The sequence below is a fragment of the Polychytrium aggregatum genome, assembly GCF_025602895.1.
Source record: "Polychytrium aggregatum strain JEL109 chromosome Unknown BJ171scaffold_8, whole genome shotgun sequence".
In the NCBI taxonomy this organism is placed as follows: domain Eukaryota; kingdom Fungi; phylum Chytridiomycota; class Chytridiomycetes; order Polychytriales; genus Polychytrium; species Polychytrium aggregatum.
In genome coordinates, this window is record NW_026516210.1 from 412663 (window position 1) to 430093 (window position 17431).

General features: G+C 54.9%; 4 protein-coding genes across 4 annotated transcripts; 1 reads left to right on the forward strand and 3 right to left on the reverse strand.

Moving 5' to 3' along the window:
* Window positions 1–148: 148 nt before the first annotated feature.
* On the reverse strand, window positions 149–6614 carry BJ171DRAFT_493998 (nucleoside diphosphate kinase). Its single transcript, XM_053109979.1, has 18 exons — window positions 5923–6614; window positions 5611–5625; window positions 5357–5442; window positions 5173–5244; window positions 4983–5087; window positions 4597–4892; window positions 4379–4486; window positions 3795–4148; window positions 3604–3711; window positions 3085–3465; window positions 2821–2928; window positions 2343–2729; window positions 2150–2257; window positions 1656–2012; window positions 1408–1515; window positions 936–1295; window positions 737–844; window positions 149–601 (listed from the first exon to the last, which is right to left on the reverse strand). Exons 1-18 carry the CDS (start codon window positions 6287–6289, stop codon window positions 283–285), a joined length of 3747 nt encoding a protein of 1248 aa, XP_052969327.1. The 5' UTR covers window positions 6290–6614; the 3' UTR covers window positions 149–282.
* Window positions 6615–13626, reverse strand: BJ171DRAFT_561472 (uncharacterized protein; the record flags this gene model as incomplete). The annotated part of the gene is made up of 24 exons (XM_053113238.1): window positions 6615–7092; window positions 7263–7406; window positions 7516–7665; window positions 7748–7973; window positions 8127–8470; window positions 8614–8779; window positions 8852–8978; window positions 9193–9337; window positions 9487–9597; window positions 9681–9837; window positions 9911–10065; window positions 10242–10351; window positions 10432–10654; window positions 10792–10973; window positions 11108–11199; window positions 11302–11434; window positions 11578–11664; window positions 11740–11814; window positions 11979–12037; window positions 12100–12185; window positions 12389–12960; window positions 13067–13177; window positions 13307–13430; window positions 13603–13626. 24 exons carry the CDS (start codon window positions 13624–13626, stop codon window positions 6766–6768), a joined length of 3930 nt encoding a protein of 1309 aa, XP_052969328.1. The 3' UTR covers window positions 6615–6765.
* Window positions 13627–13891: 265 nt separating this feature from the next.
* BJ171DRAFT_293947 (uncharacterized protein) lies at window positions 13892–15088 on the forward strand. The gene is made up of 2 exons (XM_053106960.1): window positions 13892–14521; window positions 14679–15088. The coding sequence occupies exons 1-2, from the start codon at window positions 14146–14148 to the stop codon at window positions 15026–15028; spliced, it is 726 nt and encodes a 241-aa protein (XP_052969329.1). The 5' UTR covers window positions 13892–14145; the 3' UTR covers window positions 15029–15088.
* On the reverse strand, window positions 15089–17116 carry BJ171DRAFT_640008 (flagellar C1a complex subunit C1a-32-domain-containing protein; the record flags this gene model as incomplete). The annotated part of the gene is made up of 7 exons (XM_053115756.1): window positions 15089–15641; window positions 15755–15944; window positions 16058–16190; window positions 16313–16454; window positions 16542–16624; window positions 16805–16885; window positions 17040–17116. 7 exons carry the CDS (start codon window positions 17114–17116, stop codon window positions 15430–15432), a joined length of 918 nt encoding a protein of 305 aa, XP_052969330.1. The 3' UTR covers window positions 15089–15429.
* Between the last annotated feature and the right edge of the window lie 315 nt (window positions 17117–17431).

Here is a 17431-nt window from a genome sequence, read left to right on the forward strand (position 1 = left end):
TTCCCAAAAAACCATAGCCGAGGGCAAAGCGGCCGTTCTGCTTCATTTGTGAACACTCTACCTCTGCTCTGTAGAGAGCTCGATGCGACCAGAGCGATGGTCTACAGAGCGGTGGACAACCGAAATGAAGCAGCAATCCACATATATATCATTTCAAATGGATGTGTATTGTGGTGGCCGCAACGGAATCGCAAGCTGGCCTCGGAGCCCCGCTTCAAGCATCACACTCTGCCAAGTGGACCCAGAGACACGGCCGTGCATCTACATCCGATCAGAGCCGCACTAAGGGACAACTTCAACAGGGGCACTTCCGTCGGCCGAGGCAATCGGGGCGTCAAGCTTCGAGTCCACTCCTGTATCCGATCGAGATAGCACTCGGGAGCCTGCCTTCGAGTTGGGCTGAGTCGTGGGTGCCCCAGGGCCCGGAGCGGCGGCATTGTCGCTGCCTTTGCCTGCCAGATCGCCCGAAGATTGCGGTGCGGCCTGGCCCTGCGCCGCCGAGCTGCCAAAAACAATCCCGATCTCCCTCTGGGCCGATCCTGGCGAGTCGGATCCGTGCACGGCGTTGTGTGTACCGTCGGTTCCGTACGCCGCTCGTATGCTATTGGTGAAGTTAGGGCACAGCATCAGGATCATCGCCACTCCAGCCCAACACCCACGACAATCGTGCCAAGCACAGAGGAGTGACGAAAAGGATCGTATACGGGCCAAAGTCCAGGCTCCAGGCACTACATACCTGTCTGGGGCTGTTTCTCGCGCCTTCTCCGAGTTGGTCGGTCCGGCCAGCGCTCTCCAAGCTGTTATAGCCGACTCCTTCTCCAGGACCATGGCATATATGGGCGCACTGGATGCAAAGCAGCGAGCAGACAGAGAGCCGCGATCAGTCTTTGTGAACGACAACGATGCTCAGCTCCGCGTCTGCTGTGCCGCATTACCTGCTCATCCAGGTCACAAGAGTCTCGTAAAACGGCCTGCCCTCATGCTCTCTGTAGAACTCTCCGGCTTGTTGGGGAGTCCATGTCACCTCGGCCTCACGGACGATGCTGAATCCGCTTCCTTTGATGCGTGCGACGATCCCGTCCTTCTTTCCAGCGCCATAGGCATCGGGTTTGATCAAAGCCAGAGTTTGCTCAAGCTTTGGCTCGGACACGGCGCCTTGGACACCGTAGTTCGCTGCAACCGAACTACGCAAGTTGTCTCCAAAGACGATCATGGTTTCCCTTTCTGCAGATGTCGGCGAGTCCGATCCATGCACCGCGTTCTTGGAGCCGTCGGTTCCAAACAATGCACGAATGCTGGAAATCAAGAGAGATGGGGTTACATTCACCTAATGACGGCCCGGACTCGCGATTTGAGGCGCAGCTGTCGCTGTGATGCAGGAAGCAGACCGACAAAGTTGAGTCTTACCTGCTTGGACTGGACTCCCTGGCTTTCTCCGAGTTGGTGGGGCCGGCGAGCTCCCGCCAAGCCTTGATGGCATCCTCCTTCTCAAGAACCATTGCGTATATCGGGGCGCTGTCGAGTACAGATGGTACCGAGCCAGGTTAGCAGCTCTGACAGGCGCCCTGGACGCTGTGGATATGCGGCTGTCATGTCGCTTCAAACGTATCCACAACAACGTGCACAACATGCCCTGCATAGAAACCAAAGCTCACCTGCTCATCCACGCAACAAGCTCGCCATAGAATGGCTTTTCGGCGTGCTCCTTGTAGAACTCCTTTGCGGTTGCCTCTGGCCACTGCATTTCGGCCTCCTTGACAATCGTGAAACCGGCTTGCTTGATCTTGGCGATAATCTCGTCTTTCTTGCCGGCACCCATGGCATCGGGCTTGATCAAGGCAACAGTTCTCTGAAGCTCCGACATGTCTCCGCTGTTCAGGACAGCCAGCGAGCCCGCCTTGGAAATAAACCCGTCGCCAAAGACGAGCCCAATCTCGCGTGCCGCAGACGGCTTTGAATCAGAGCCGTGGACAGCGTTCTTGGTGCCGTCGGTTCCGAAAAGTGCTCGTATACTGTTGTATAGCAAACACGAGTCCATGGATCGATGGACACAGGTCAGAAACTTGGCCAAGGACGGCCAAGGGCGGTCAAGGGCGGCCAAGGATAGCCAAGGACGGCCAAGGATAGCCAAGGACGGCAGACAACTTGCCTTTGAGGTGCAAGCTCCCGAGCCTTTTCAGAGTTGGTCGGGCCCGCAAGCTCGCGCCAGGCCGAGATGGCGTTCGGCTTCTCCAAGATCATGGCGTAGATTGGTGCGCTAGAGCCCCGGATCGGAAATTTATCAAAGTGCTCAATAAACGGCCGGTGGTCTTCCAAGCAGCGGCAATGCTCTCTCCTCTCACCTGCTCATCCAGGTGGTGAGACCCTCAAAGAAGGGCTTGCCCTCGTGCTCTCTGTAAAACTCCTGCGCTTGCTCGAGTGTCCACTGGACTTCCTGGTCTTTGACGATGTTGAAGCCGCTGGCCTTGATTTTCTCGATAATATCGCCCTTCTTATCGGCGCCATAGGCATCGGGTTTGATGAGTGCAAATGTTCTTTGGAGGTCTTTGGACAGTCGGCGGGCAGACTCGTGAATCACACGGCTGGTTCGCTTGGATGGCGCCACATTCGGCGGGAGCGGCGCGACTTCTTCCCCGAATATGACTTTGATCTCTCGCTCAGCAGAGGAGGGCGAGTCAGATCCGTGGACTGCATTTTGCGATCCGTCTGTCCCATAGAGGGAGCGGATACTGATGCAAGTTACAGCGGAGAAGTCACTCAGTCGGCTGCCAAGGGAAGCGTTTGCTTGGTCGGATACATGGCTGCCGAGGATGCACGTACCTGTTCGGTGCAATTTCCTTGGCCTTCACCGAGTTGGTAGGGCCGGCTAACTCTCGCCATGAATTGATCGCAGATTCCTTTTGCAGCACCATAGCGTATATCGGCGAGCTGTCCGACAGCGGGAGCAGGCCGACTGGATCAGTTTCAACCAGAGTTCCCAACTGCGCCTTGGAATTCACACGCTTGATGTTCCACCACGATGAAAATTCATTCCACCTGACTGACGTCCAATCGGCATGCACACCACACTGCTGCGCGCATCACCTGCTCATCCACTGCGTCAGATCTTCGAAGAACGGCTTGCCGTTGTGCTCGCGATAGAACTCCTGCGCCAGCTCGAGCGACAGGTGGACTTCCTTCTCAGCCACGACCGTGAATCCCTCTGACTTGATTCTTTCGACAATCTCGTCCTTCTTGCCAGCAGCATAGGCGTCTGGCTTGATGAGTGCCACGGTTCGCTCCATATTGAGCAGATTCTCGAGGGACATGTCACGGGCACTGCCAGGCCGTGTGGCAAACACCAACGAGCCAGTTCGTGCTAGAACCCTGGGGAACAGATGCTGGATCTCACGGATGGCATTGTCGATGCTGTCGGAGCCGTGAACGGCATTCTTGACAATGTCGGTTCCATACAGAGCGCGAATGCTGCAGGTAAACCCGCCCTTGTAAATACGCAGGCCATACACACCCAGAGGGTCGGATACGGCAATGCAAAATCGGATTCCGGGTGCAAAAATGAAGCAGTAGGATACAGGGGATATAATGCAGCGACAGAATGCATACCTCATCGGGAACTGCTCTCGCGCCTCCGCAGGATCGGTTGGTCCGATCATTTCTCTCCACCCGTTGATGGCATCATCGCCCTTGATCACCAGACAGATGACAGGCTCGCTGCAGAGTCAGGAAGATGCGTCAAGGCCTGCATCGGGCATCCAGAGCAACACAATAGCATCTTGGCTTTGCCTATGACATACCTGGACAGGTGGATGATGGCATCTTCGAACCATGGCTGCTGCTTGTGATGTTCGTATAGCTGGATGGCGCTCTCGGAGGTGAAAGAAACCTCTTCGCGCTGCATGACTTTGAAGCCGCGATACATGATCCGCTCGATAATTTCTTCGACCTTGCCTGCAGCAACTGCATCGGGTTTGATCAGCACAAGCGTTTTCTGGAGCGACGCCTTCATGGAGTGCGTGACCTCGGGCATCGGCATCTCGAGTACGTGCGGTGTTTCAAACATAAAGTGGATATCTCGTTCCGCGGATGCGGCGCTGTCAGAGCCATAGACTGCGTTGACTAGGTTATCTGTGCCGAACAAGGCACGAATGCTGGAGGGAGCACAAGAGGGAGCACAAGAGGGAGCACAAGAGGGAGCATGATGAGTGCGAGCAAGGCACTGCATCGAACATGGTGGCCCAGCAATCGACTTCCGGCGCTGAGCTTGTATCGCCAGCACACACGCCAGAAGCTGTAGGTCCGTTGGCATCAATGTCGCTCAGCGCTACAATCTGCGCACCCATTGGCAATCGCGGGACGAGCGTCGCAGCTTTACATTTACCTCTTGGGGTGCTCGTCTTTTGCACGGTGTGAGTTTGCTGGACCCATCATTCCTCTCCACAACGCGATCACGTTGGCCTTTTTGAGAACGAGGGCAATGCAGGGAGCCCTGGATCGACGCCGCAGATGGTCATCGGGTTACCAATCTGCGAAAGGCGATGGCCTGCTGTGGGGTGTCTGGGCAACAAGAGCGTCCCGGGCCGGCCAGCCACTACTCACGATGACATATAGCTTGTGAGGATGTGGAAGAATGCCTTGCTCTGGTGTTCGACATAGAATTCCTTGACTTCGTCGTGGGTGAGCCATATCTTCTTTTTGCGAACAACTTCGATGCGGTTGCGTTTGATCAGCTCCATTATTTCGTCAATCACCGAAGGATGCATCGCATCGGGCTTGATGATGGCCAGGGTTTCTTCCGCATCGGCGCCGCCATTTAGCTCGGCGTTGCTTTGGATGGCATCGGACACCTCCTTGGCCTGCATACTGAGCCCGGGCATCTGTCCGTCGACGACGTACTGTAAAGCGTACGCACATGAGTGTCAGCTTGATTCGGTGGTCGCCAGAACGGCAAGTGTCTCGCACAGCACCCGAGGAAAATGACTTACCGGTACTGGGGGCTGCCCGCTCTTGACCAACGCAACCTGCTCCTTGACGGTGCGCTCGATAACGGGGGCATTTGGCCCCTTGATGATGTTGACGAGAGTACCATCCTGTTGCAGCGCATTGAGCATTACAGACGATGAGTGCGCGCACTCGACAGAAAACCGAAACCGAATCCAGCGCAACGATACATACGTAGAAGAACATGAAGCACGGGCAGGATCGATCCCGGAACTTTTCGAGCGCGGCGATTCCGTCTGCTTGAGCCTGGAGACGGGATCAAGGATGACGATGTGAGCATTTGCGGCCACCTGCTGGCCCGCACATTGCCGTCGGCTGTCCGGCGGTTGCCATCGAGCTTGGGCGGCAGAACACGCACCTGGACGACCGCAAGTTCTTCTCCGTAATCCATCTTCATGCGCTTGAAGATGTTTTGCATTGATTCGCAGGGCCCAGCCCATTTCGCTGCCAATGCCCAGTCGGACCGATGTTGGTTAGGAATGATCGGCAGCCGGACGCATAATCACAACCAAGGCGCTGAACCGCTGACCAGTTCAGTCAGAGTGCAGCAGCGTCGGCGGGCCGAGCAACTCGCTCATCTCAGCAATCGACACCCGGTGCTCTCAATCTTACAGAACACATCCAAAACTACGTGCGGCAGCCGATATCCGGTATGCGATGGGCGAATCGGCAGCCGCGACCACGACAGCAACGGAAAAAGGCGACGAAATACGGTTAGTTCATTCTCTATGCATCCCAACCCGGTCCTCAACGCCCGAGATCAAGCCAAGCTGATGGACAAGAGCCCGTGAGAGGCCATGCTTCAGGAGGGCCATTCGTTCGGGGCCTCCGCACATCGCACTTGCTCGACGAGGAACGCGGGACCACAGAGCCCAGCACGAATTCGCCTCTCGACTCGCCAATGCGAGGGCTAAAGTTGGTTACCGATAAGGACGCCTTTGCGGGTGAGCATACGCTTCCATTCCTCGTCGTTGGTGATATGATGCGAGACTTGAACCTCGACACGTTTGCCGTGGGCGCTCATCTCGTCGGGTGCTGGATAGACAGGCTGCTGAAGCTGAACTGGATACGGGGCAGTGTCGTGGTGCTCGACAGCGTGTGGAGCCGAGGTATTCGGTGGGCGAGCAAGAGGAACAACGGAGAAGAGTATGACGGCGACGACAGCGACGACGGCGGCGGCTTGGACGGTTGTCCACCAGCCCCGGCAGGACCGAGCAGGACGCTGTGATTGAGGCGCTCTCCCAGGGGGGACGGCAGGCCGGGCCCTCCTCCTGAGGGGAGGTTGATCCATCGATGCAGGGTGAGGTAGAGGATGGGTAGGGAATGCGGATTGTCGCTGGGGAGGTCAAGATTCAAGCGCCATGTCGAGATCAAGCGCAGCCCAGCGTCGCAAATTCCCACTTTGCCAGGAGCCGGAAGAATCCCAGCAGCTGCACAATATCGAATGCCACATCGGTGCGGTGCGCAAGATGGCCATCTTGTGCAGGCGATTGTGGAGACCAATGTCTTCACTCGGAGGCTACCAAGACGACTCCTTTGAAAGGCCTGCTGGACACTGGCTATCACAGCTACGCCGACAAAACGGAAGTGCATGTGCCCTATTTTCATCTGAGTAAACTGCATATTCAACTGTATATTCAACTGTATATTCAGCAGCTACGCCTGGACTCGGCCGCCGTCCCGCAGGACCAACGATCATCTGCCTTGTGACGGTCAAGCCGATACGTCGGCACACCATGCAGCGACCGCATTGAAAAACAAGCACGGCTACGGAACTCGCAGGCTCGCGCGCGCCTTATCCATGATCTCCTTTCTGATCTTGGGATAGTCCGGGACAGCCTGAAGAACCTTGTGGCAGACGTCGATGGCTTCGACATAGCGCTTCGCTTTGAGATAGTTGAATGCCAGCTTGAATCCGATCGCCGGGCTGGACTCCCGCTGCAGTTTCCAGGCCAGCTCGTAGTGGGTTGCCGCATCTTTGTAGGAGGCCTCCTTCTCCATAATATATCCCATGTACTCGAAGGCCTTGGCACAGGACATGTTCTTTGACAGAACCTTCTTCAGAAGCTCGGTGGCGAGATCGAATTTCCCTCCCTGCGAGGACCGTGGAATGAGGCTCGTTATGTTGAAGATTCCAAGGAAGCGGGTTTCGAGCAGTCTGGCTGTAATGAATTGCCCGGTGGAAGCAAACAGACAATCCAAGTGTGTCGGACACATAGCAGGAGGGGCCACATAGTAGGAGGGATGCAGTCTAAAACACTTACTTGAATGTATGTATCAGCCAACAGCAGTAGGCTCTTTTCAAAGTCGTCGGACAGCTCGTCGTTCCACTCCATCTTGGCGATTCGCTTCAGTTGATTGCGTGCCTTGGGCGCCTGCTTTTGCAGCAAGTATGCTGTGGCCATTCCCTACAACCGCGATTCAGTATGGATAAGTGCCAGTCACCAGCGAGCTCACGAAGGCGAGCACTGCAGCAGTGTCCGGGTACTGGACTGTGCAAGGGGATATGATGCTTACCAGCAGCGCAGAGACATTGTCTTTATCGACGTTGAGGATCGCAGTGAACCCAGTTAAAGCACGCTCGATGTCTGGCTTCTGTCGGGTGGCCATGCCAGCGTAGTTTTCGAGGATTTGGGTCCTGAGCGACTTGGGAGACTGCGGGAGTTCCTAAAGGCCAACGAGCCATCAGCCATCACGATAGCTGCATGAGCACACACGTAGCTCCGAGAGCCAGCCCTGCGCATCCAACCTTGAGCAGCTTGTCCACAGTGAGAATGGAAATCATATTGTCTGTCTCCGACTTGTCGGCACTTGAGTTGGTGTCGGCAACGCTCTCGAGGGCGTCACCTCCGATGGTGTCATTATCGGGGTTCAGAAAAATCTCGATCATGTGGATGAGCGATCGCTCGCCCCATTCGGCGTCGCGTCTGCAGTAGTTGAACTCCTTGAGCGCCTCGTTGGGGTTGTTTGAGTATCTGAATCCAGTCGAACAACGCCATGAACCCACAGCATCAGTCACTATTTCGACAGTAGAACAGGCTCCAGTGCATGCCTGTTACAATATGGATTGCAAATGACTGCAATAATCCAATCCAACCCAATCCAATTCATTTGGGTTCAGCGCCCACCTGTAGTATAGACCCCGGCAATAGTGGAATCCACAGTGCAGGCTCGCTTTACTGGAATGCTTCTGAACGAGCTCGAAAAATTGCTCGGCCTCGTCGAGCTTCCCGTTCCGCTTCATCATCTCGATGAGCTGCAGTAAGGCAGAGTAGTTTGTGGGATTCTTCTCCAGCAACTGGCGAAAGTGGAAGACTGCTGAGCTGTACGAGTTCTTCTGCAGCATTATGTCCGCTATCATCATGGTTGCTTCTTCGTTGCCCACATCCATTCGGAGCATGTTTGAGCACTGGTTTTGGGCCGCGGTCAAATCCCCCTTGGAAATGTACAGCTTTGCGAGGGCAAGCATCGCCTGCAGATGAGCGATTGTCGGGTTAGCAGCCACCCACAGTGCTGCTCGCATGTGGACAAACAGACCAGAGGGGTGTATCGAACGAAAACTGACAAAACAGCCACGTGTTTCCATATGCGATTTGATGCGGAGAGCATCCTTGCCTTTTTGTTTTCCTGATTGTGCTGGATAGCTTCGTGGAAATACGCTGAGGCACGCTCGCTGTTCTTGAGAAGCCGTGCGTATGTATCACCGAGCTCGAAGCAGATTTCGGACGCCGTCTGGCGCAGATCCTTGCTGCCCTGGGCTGAAACGTCCTTGGATATGATGCTATTCCACCAAGCATTCACGGATAGTAAGTACAGCCGCGCTATGGGTTATGTGCGCCTTCACAGCAGCTACCTCATCTGTAAATCGCGAGCACGGCTCAGTGCGCTGACGGCTTTGTTGGGGTCTTGCCCCTCCTTGTGGACTTTGCCAAGCATGGAGCAGAGTTTGACGTCCACCGAAGCAGAGCTAATCTCATCCACTATGAGCAGAGCACCGTTAGTGTTTGGCTCATCCGAATCTCTGATCCAGATCGCTCGGTTTTACATGCTTTGCTCGACCATACGATAGCCTGCACGAAGCACAGAAGGCTGTTGCTCCCGTACAGCCAATGCGAGGGCGGCATGCAAATTTTTGTTGGATGCGCAAGCACTCGACAGGAATTCCTTCGCACCCAGACATATTCATTGGCCGACCTTTTTGCCTGTCTAGGGCCTGGGCAATGATTCGCTCGGCATCTTTGTATTGGCGGAGCTTTGTGTACAGACTTGCAAGCTCCAGCTGGATTCCAATTGCATCTGGGAGATTCTGAGCCAGCGCTGCTTCGTAGTACGATACGGCCTGAGAGAAAGTGATGGCAGCGACGTTTGGGATTGAACAGGCGGTCCAAAGATTGGCGGTGAACACCATTATTCCGTCTGTCGTTTGTCTGTAGCCGGCGCTTTCCTCGACGACCACTCCCTCCGGCCCTTGTCAAAGCAATGGCTTACCCGCGAATATTTATGCGTTGTGTACAGCGCCCTTCCGATTTTGCCAATCAAAGAGGCTGACTTTGGATTGGATTCAAGGGCAGACTCGTACACGTCGATCGCTTGCTCCGGCTAAGTGCACAAGCAACAGGCAGCGAGATCAATGTCCTTGAACAGAATGGTCCGTAACTCGGGCGAGTCGGGGCGGTACCAACCTCCTGTATGTTCATATATGCGTCGCCAAGGAGCATGCAACTCTCGACAGTGGGGCTATGCTCGACGATTTCAGAGTAGCAGCGAGCGTATTGCTTCTTGTCGTTCTTGTACTTCAAGTAAATATCGGCCATGATGCCCCTAGCCTCGATGAAGTGACTACCGGATGATCGAGTCAGCCCAATGGAGGCGCTAGTGTCAACGCTGTATGTCCGATGCGTCGATTCAGTACCTCTGCTCGCTCGTGATAGTTGCAAGGATGCCTAGGGCAGAGTCGATCTCGCCGCGCTCAAGAGCAAATGTGGCGTTGGCAACAGTGATGGCCTCTTGCTCTGGCGTTCCCTTAAACAGGAACGAAGCATCGGACATGACTTTGGCCGCTTCGTGCTAGCAGTCATTCCAGGGCACGCATGGATGGAGAAGAACGACACCGAGATCAATCAGTCGCCGCTGCTCTCTATCGCAGCTACTGCCAATCACAGACGTTCCGGGCAAGTACAGTGTCGCGCCGACTGGGTCCTCGCTGGCGTTGCCATGAGCACCATAATGGCTGGATCACGTACCATGTTCTTGAGCTTGACATGGGTGTTGGCCAGCTCCAAATAGAGCGCCACCCGCTCGGCGGCTGTCGCTGTTGTGTCGGAGCCGCGTATTTGCGGTGTTGGCTTTCCACCTGGCGGCAGTAAGCATAGCCTTATATAAATATGACGCCGACATCAGGCGGCAGCAATACCCCATCCCACTTTCATGTACCTTTCTTTGAAAAGTCCTTGATGCCGGGAAGATTCATGGCAGCCTGCAGTACCGCCAGAGCTTCTTCGTACGAGCCCTGCATCTTGAGTGCCCTGGCCTTGAGAATATGGAACAGTGGTATGTGCCGCACCTCGAAGTTGTAGCTCAAGCCCATTTCGAGCGACTGCATGGCCAACTTTGGGTGGTTGTTGGAGAGCTGGATCTGGCCCATCAATATATGTGCCTGGGAACGCCGCGCCGCCGCCAGAATAAGATATTAGCAGTGCCCAGATACGGTACTATGCCTTACAGAGAATGCTCTCGACTCGAAAGAGCTCGATGGATCTGAGATTACAATCCAGTGCATGCAGCCGCCCTTGCCTTTGAATAGCCGTTATCGATTCTAAGGCAGTTTGACGCCGCCATCTGCGCACCCATTTTGTCTCCGGAGAGAAACTTGAGCTTGGACATGTAAAACATGGCATCGGTTGAGCCCGGAACAATCTTTGATACGATTTCGAGCAAACTGTGCACCGTTGACAATAGCTTATCAGGCTCTTCTCCTGTGCAGTGGTGCAGGAGAGATCGTGTCAGACGCTCGATAGAGCCGATCGTACTCTCAATGATAACGGGACATGCCCCCTCCTCTTCTATTGCGCCCATCCCTTGTCCCCACCTGGGGCTGCTGTCAACATACCTTCCCTCTTAGGCTCAGAGGGGCAATGTTCCATGTAGTCTCGTACAATCTCGAGAAGAAAATCCGGGTTCACGGTGTAAAAGTAGCTGAGACTGTCGGTCACCGGTAACGTTTAGCCGACGTCGCAATCTGCATCCATGATCTCAGACTCGGCGCCTGCCACCTGCCACCCACCCGCAACACTTCAGTCATACCTGAGGGTCTCGGACTGTATGCGCCGCATTTGCAGACTCACTGCCTCTTGGAGATACTTGAGTCGTTTCTCGGCATCCCGTCTCGTGTACCACACATACACAGACGTCAAGTAGGCGACCTCTGGCGATCGCTCTAGCATTTCGATTGCGATTATGCAGTTAATCAATGCGGCACCAATGCAGTATGATCGAAGCAACGAGAATACTAAATAATGCAAAATAATGCAAAGTGATGTTATGAGAATGAACGGGAATGCAACAAGCAGCATCTCTCACCCATGGATGTCTGAATCTCGTTGAAGATCTCGAGCTGCTCCTGCGCCTGATCAAAATCGCCGCTGTAGAGCTGGAACCGGATAAGCCCTGTCATGGATCAAGCTCTTGTATCAGCGGTACCGAACTATGCGAGATGACATCATTGTGCGACATTGAACGTGCCTTCTAATGCATGGATGTTGTGTGCGTCTAGTGACGAGGCTTGCTGATAGGACTGCTTCGCCTTTGCGAGGTTTCCTGGAGGGCAAAGGATGAGGATGAGGACGCAGCACATACTACTGTCGGTCTCGTTGTCGATCACATCTCGCGGCCCTCCACCCAGTGTGATTGTATCAACGACGAACAAAAGCGCCACCTGCCTTGCAGAAGCTGCGTGAATCCCAGCTCGGTGTAGCACTGACTGCTGGCGGGGTTCAGTGCAATGGCGCGCTCAAGAAGCGAAATACACTGCTCCAAGATACTGTCCAACCGAGGTTAGTGGATAGGCGACATGGAAGCACCGGCACGCTCGGGAGTACTCACGCTGGAGTCCGGTTGGCCAGCCGCACAAACGAGCGTGCGATGGTGTAGTAGAGTTCGGAGTTGTAAGGCTCAGCGCCGAGCAGCGCCTGGAAATGGGAATTTCAGATCATGGTTGACGGGCAAGATCAGGCATGTTAGCACGGGTCAAGCCAAGGTGGGATTTGGACCTGATCTCGGCATGGCTCGGTCGTGCTTGTTCGGGAGGGCATATTTGCTTTCTGGAGTTGCGGGCTATATGCAAACCAGCAGCAGCAGAAGTAGCAGCGGTGGCAGATCCAGGGCTACTGACCTTGTTGAGCGAGTTGATGTAAGGCACAACCATCTTGGAACCTCCCTCGCGGCACATCTCGTTGAGACAAATCATGATCAAGCCATCAATGTTGTCTGGGCTCTGTGCAAGCAGCTTTTGAGAGGCTTCCACTGCCTGCTCCCATGCCGACATTTCCAAAAGCACGTACATTCGTTCGACATGCGCCGGGACGAACGCCGGGTAGTGGACAATGATCTGCGAGGCTACTTCGAGTGCTCCTGAGGTTTGACATCCCTGGAGCCGGAGACATCGGAGCCTTCCCACAAGCGCACCGAGGTCCTTGGGTGCGCGCGCCAGGACCTTGCCAAAGAGAGCCAGTGCCTTCTGCACATCTGGATCACTGTTGTTGATTTCGTACATGCCGAGGCTCGCGAGGGCGGCATTTGAATTGGAGTTGAGCTCCTGAGCCTTGCTCAAGTGCAGCTTTGCCGTGTCTGGGGATCCAAGATACAGGTGGAAGAGACCGCTCTGGAGCAAGGCTCGCTCCGTGACCGCTCCGGACGAGCTGATGATGGTGATTCGCGCCTGAAGTTCCTCGACGGCCTCGTGGTCTGGTATCGGCAGAGTCAGCCCTTTGATCAGTGTCGTCATCGGATGGATCGCTTTGCAGAAAGCTGTGCAGAGATCCTTGGCAGACACAAAGGAACCACAGCATACCGACGTGTTTGCACTGCTGATGAGCAAATATGATTGCGGCTGGGCATGCTAAAGCCAAGTCTCTCTTCTCCTGCAGAGTTTCAAGCTCTCGAATGGCCTCTGTTGGTTTGCCTGTGGAACCATGAATGAGCGATACTCGAGTTACGGTAAATGACAGCAGATACCACAGCCTAGCCAGTATCTAGGTGGCATTGTTTCGGCCACTCTATTGCCCACAATCCCGTTCGATCTCGGGTTTACCATCCATCGTCAGCGCGACGCATCTCCAGAACCGGAGAACCGGATCACCGACGCGCTTCTTGAGAGCGGTGTCGCATGCCGTCAGGATGTGGTGATACCACTTTCGCTGGGCAAAGTACTCAATCTGGAGGAACGAGGAATCATCGCAGGGATTCAGCAATGAGCGCTCAGAGCAGCGAGTGGCAGCGAATTTCATGGAATGCCGGAGGCATTGATACGAGGGGGGGGACAAGGTGCGGGAATCAGTCCCGGGCATATGAAAGCAGGATCAAGTCACAGAAGATTCGTTCCATTACCGTCGCAATGTCCTCGTCGCTCATGGTGGGAAAGATGATGAACTCGAGGCGCGGTTGCTCGATCAATCGCTTTGATATGTGGCATGTGCTCTGAACGAAGGGAAACCGCGTTTTGCCTTCTTGCCGAGAGGAATCGCGCCATGCGCAGCAGCCCGCCTTCCATTCTTGGCGAAAACCGGGAGGAGAACCCATCCCTCCTGGCAAACAAATCCGTTGCAGCGCCTTCCTTTTCTGTGTCGACCTTGCGCCCAAGGCACTGGCACTTTCAGTCCGCTCCTTGCCACCGTCGCACGATCCTCCTCGCCACCCTTGCCAACTGCCTCCAGTTTTCGGACGGCGACCTCCGCGGTGCTCCAAGGTCCGAAGTCCCATCGAAGGGCGGCGCGGAATCGGTCCAACCAAGATCTCGCTGCCTGAGATCACATCCGGCCGTTGGCCACGTCTTTGCCGAGTTCCCATCCTTCACGAGCGAGAGCCAACCTCTTCCTCGAGTGCCGATCACTTGCCCGTCCGATTCTCGCTGACCCACCGTGTGAGTCAAAGATGCCCGAGCCCAACCGGAAGCGGCAAGCTGCGCGATACCTGTGCTGCTGCTCCAGATGTGTCGATAAGCCGGAGGCCGAGCGGCTCTACTGCCGAGCAACATTTTTCAGGCACAAAAAATACGATCGGGACCTCCTCGATGGTCGCCGGGAAGATATCGAAACCCAGCATCCCCAAGCACACCCATCCGTGAATGCTTGTGCCTGTCCCACAGCGGTTGTTCGGGAGCCTCTATTGCTGATACCGCCAGACCCAGAGGTATCGACTCCTCGTATCGAAGAGCGCCCCAACACTCCGTCAATCCAGCAATCAGCCGTGTCCTCACCCTTCGGTTATGGGCCACGATCGCCAAGCAGCCATCTGGGGCAGAGCGAAGGTCCGTGCAAGTGATCACAAGTGATCGCAGGAGCAGCGCATTCAGACTGAATCCCATTTTGAGATCCATACGGATGGTGTCTCATGATCTTCCATCCTGGCACATTCTTGTGTCTCTTGAATTGATCATGCGAATACTTTCCGATTCGATAACACAGAGCAGACACACAGCTCTCGGGAGGTCTTACCCAGAGCGAGCCTTTTTAGTTTGAGCCCGATAAAAGCCCAAAACGGGTTACTGGAGGGCATGCCCTTTGACGGAGCTGTTTTTGACCTGGGAGGACATGGCTCTCGCCAACGCCATGAGAATATGTCGGCATGGGGCGATCCAGTTCCAGCCTATCAAGCCCGAACACTAAGCTGGATAGAACTCATCACCAATCCTGCGCCCATCTCGATCGACTCTGGTGGACCTCCTCCAAACGAGGTTCTAGATCTCAACCTGACGGAAAATGTAATGCTCGATTACCCCAGCACGGCTCAGGAAAGTTATTTCCTCGGTGAATAAGCCTGCCCACCGGAGACCTACGGATCAACGTCAGGGACACCCGGGGAAGCCTGGTCGAGAAATATTGACCTCGACATTCTGAGTCGTTATATTGCATGATCTGATCGATCCGTTTGTGTTCAAAGTAGGTCGGGCGACTGAAGAGACGCTTCTCCCTCGGCTCGTGAATGCATCTGGAGCCTATCATATTTCAAGGTGTATTTCACGGACGCAGTTCGACAGAGGCGAACTCGACAAACGAACTCGCCTTTCGGAAACAGTGAATCTTCTTCATCCCGCTCGCCCGCCCCGAATGCGCACCCTGTGGACAAGACGCCATAGACCCTCGCTCGACAGTCTCCATTGATACCGCCCTGGCGACCACTCTCTGGAAAACCAGGTGCCTCCTCGTGCTCCAGCATCTACTTCTTCTTGGCTGCCTTTGGATCTTTCTTTTTCTCCTCCTCTCTCTCCTCGATCTTCTTGATCTTCTGGTTGATCACGTCCTCTTGAGCCGTAAGCTTGCCCATCAGCACCGATTTCAGCTCGTCGATCTTGCCAGAGAGGATTGTCATGACGTGACTGCGGAGCTCTTCGGCGACGATCTCTTGCTGCGAGAGTATTGGCTTTTCGCCTGAACACGAATCAAAGGCAACACCATGGCGTGCTGATTAATGGCGTGAGACCACTATCGAAGGCGCTACCGGCATTACTTGCCTGCTTTGTCTTCCAATGGCGCCTCGACACTGCTATCGCTTGGGAGCGCCTCTGGCTGGGCCTCGACGACCGGGGGAGGATTGGCTGCTGGGGGTGCCACCTGTGTTGCCTCCAGTACGTCGGCCACAAGCGGCACGGCGGTCTGTGCTGGCTGCACAACAGTCGCCTGGAGCTCGGAGGGGTTTGCGGCAGACGTTTCTATCTTTTGAGTACTTTCGACCTATGGAAACGCGATGAGAGTAGCGATCAGGATCGATAATTCACCGAGCTTGAGCGACTCCGCCGCCCAAACCACCGCCGTCTCAGAGAAGCACGTTCAACTCGAAACGCTACCTCTCCCTCGATCTTGCCGGGTAGACTCTCGGTAGACAGGGCGACGGGCGTGATATCGAGATTGTCGACGACGAGATCTAGCTTCAGTTTCTTGGTGAACGCGTATTTGTACATGAGGTAATGTCGAAAGTACCTGGTGGTGGCGGAGGATGTTGTGAATGGGATGATGGTTCGTGGTTCGTGGTAAGAATATGAGCATGCTCGCGACCAACCAGCAAGTTTTCAGCCTTGCGAGACTCGATTGCAGCTACAGACGTGTTGCGGGCATATTCCGAAATGATCTTCACGTCCTCAAGGGAAAACACCTTCTGGCTATACGGTGGACGGTGAACAGAGTGCTTGAGAAGTAGACCCTTGAAGGCCTCGTAGTCTTTTTGCAGATTCAGAAAGGGCGAGGCTGTGGATAGGGCAGAGACGGCAGTGAGTGACCCTACGGCATGCGAGAGCGCGAGTCATACGTTCTACCGATGGTCTGCATCCTCACCGGTACAGCTGTTGTGTGTCTGCTTCATGATGGAAAAGAAGGCCGAGGTTTTATCTGGCGTGAACTTTTGATGTCTTGCAAAGCTGGCAGATCAACGCCGGAAGGGTTTGCATGCTTCAGTATCGATATGGTGATCCACGGGTCTCGTAGATGATAGCCACGCCAAGCAGTGACGATGAACGACGCGAGGCGGCTTATGGCTCAGCTGCAATCCATGACTTCAATTGTTTGTCGAGCGCTGTGGCCTGTCGGTGGTACGGTACCTCAGATTGTAGTAGTAGAAATCCAGGAGTATGCCGCTCCGTTCGGACTCTTGGTCGATCTCAAAGACGGTGGCTAGGTATCTAGCATGTAGATCCAGATGTCATCGCCAACCAGAAGCAAGCGTGAGACACAGGCAATGCTGGTTTGCGGGCCCGATACGCTGGAGGGCGAGGCGCACCGCTCCAGACCCGCAAGTCCCGAGAGATGCATTCATCAAGCAGCCGAGGGACGTACTTGATGCCTTCATCGCTGCTGTTTGTGCCGTAAAAGTCATAAATCTGTCGCATCGATAGATCCTTCCTGAGATCCATGGAAATGGCAGTTATTGCAGTGCGCTCGGTCGATGCATTGCATTACTCAAGGCCGCATTGGGAGGGACTGTTACCAAGTCAGAGCGTCGACCTTCGCGACGAACGTGTCCATGGTTCCAAGCGGACATCCAGGGCAAAGAAGAGAGAGTCAGCATCCAAGCTCACCGCACAAGCATCATGGCGGCTCGTGTTGCAGCGGTACCATCGTGCTTTGTTGCGATATGATCTTGGTTGCTGGTGAGTTTGGCGCGACAAAAGTGAAGTGACAGTGCAAGCCCGCTGGCTCAGAAAATGGTGCCTCCTGCTGAAAAGGAG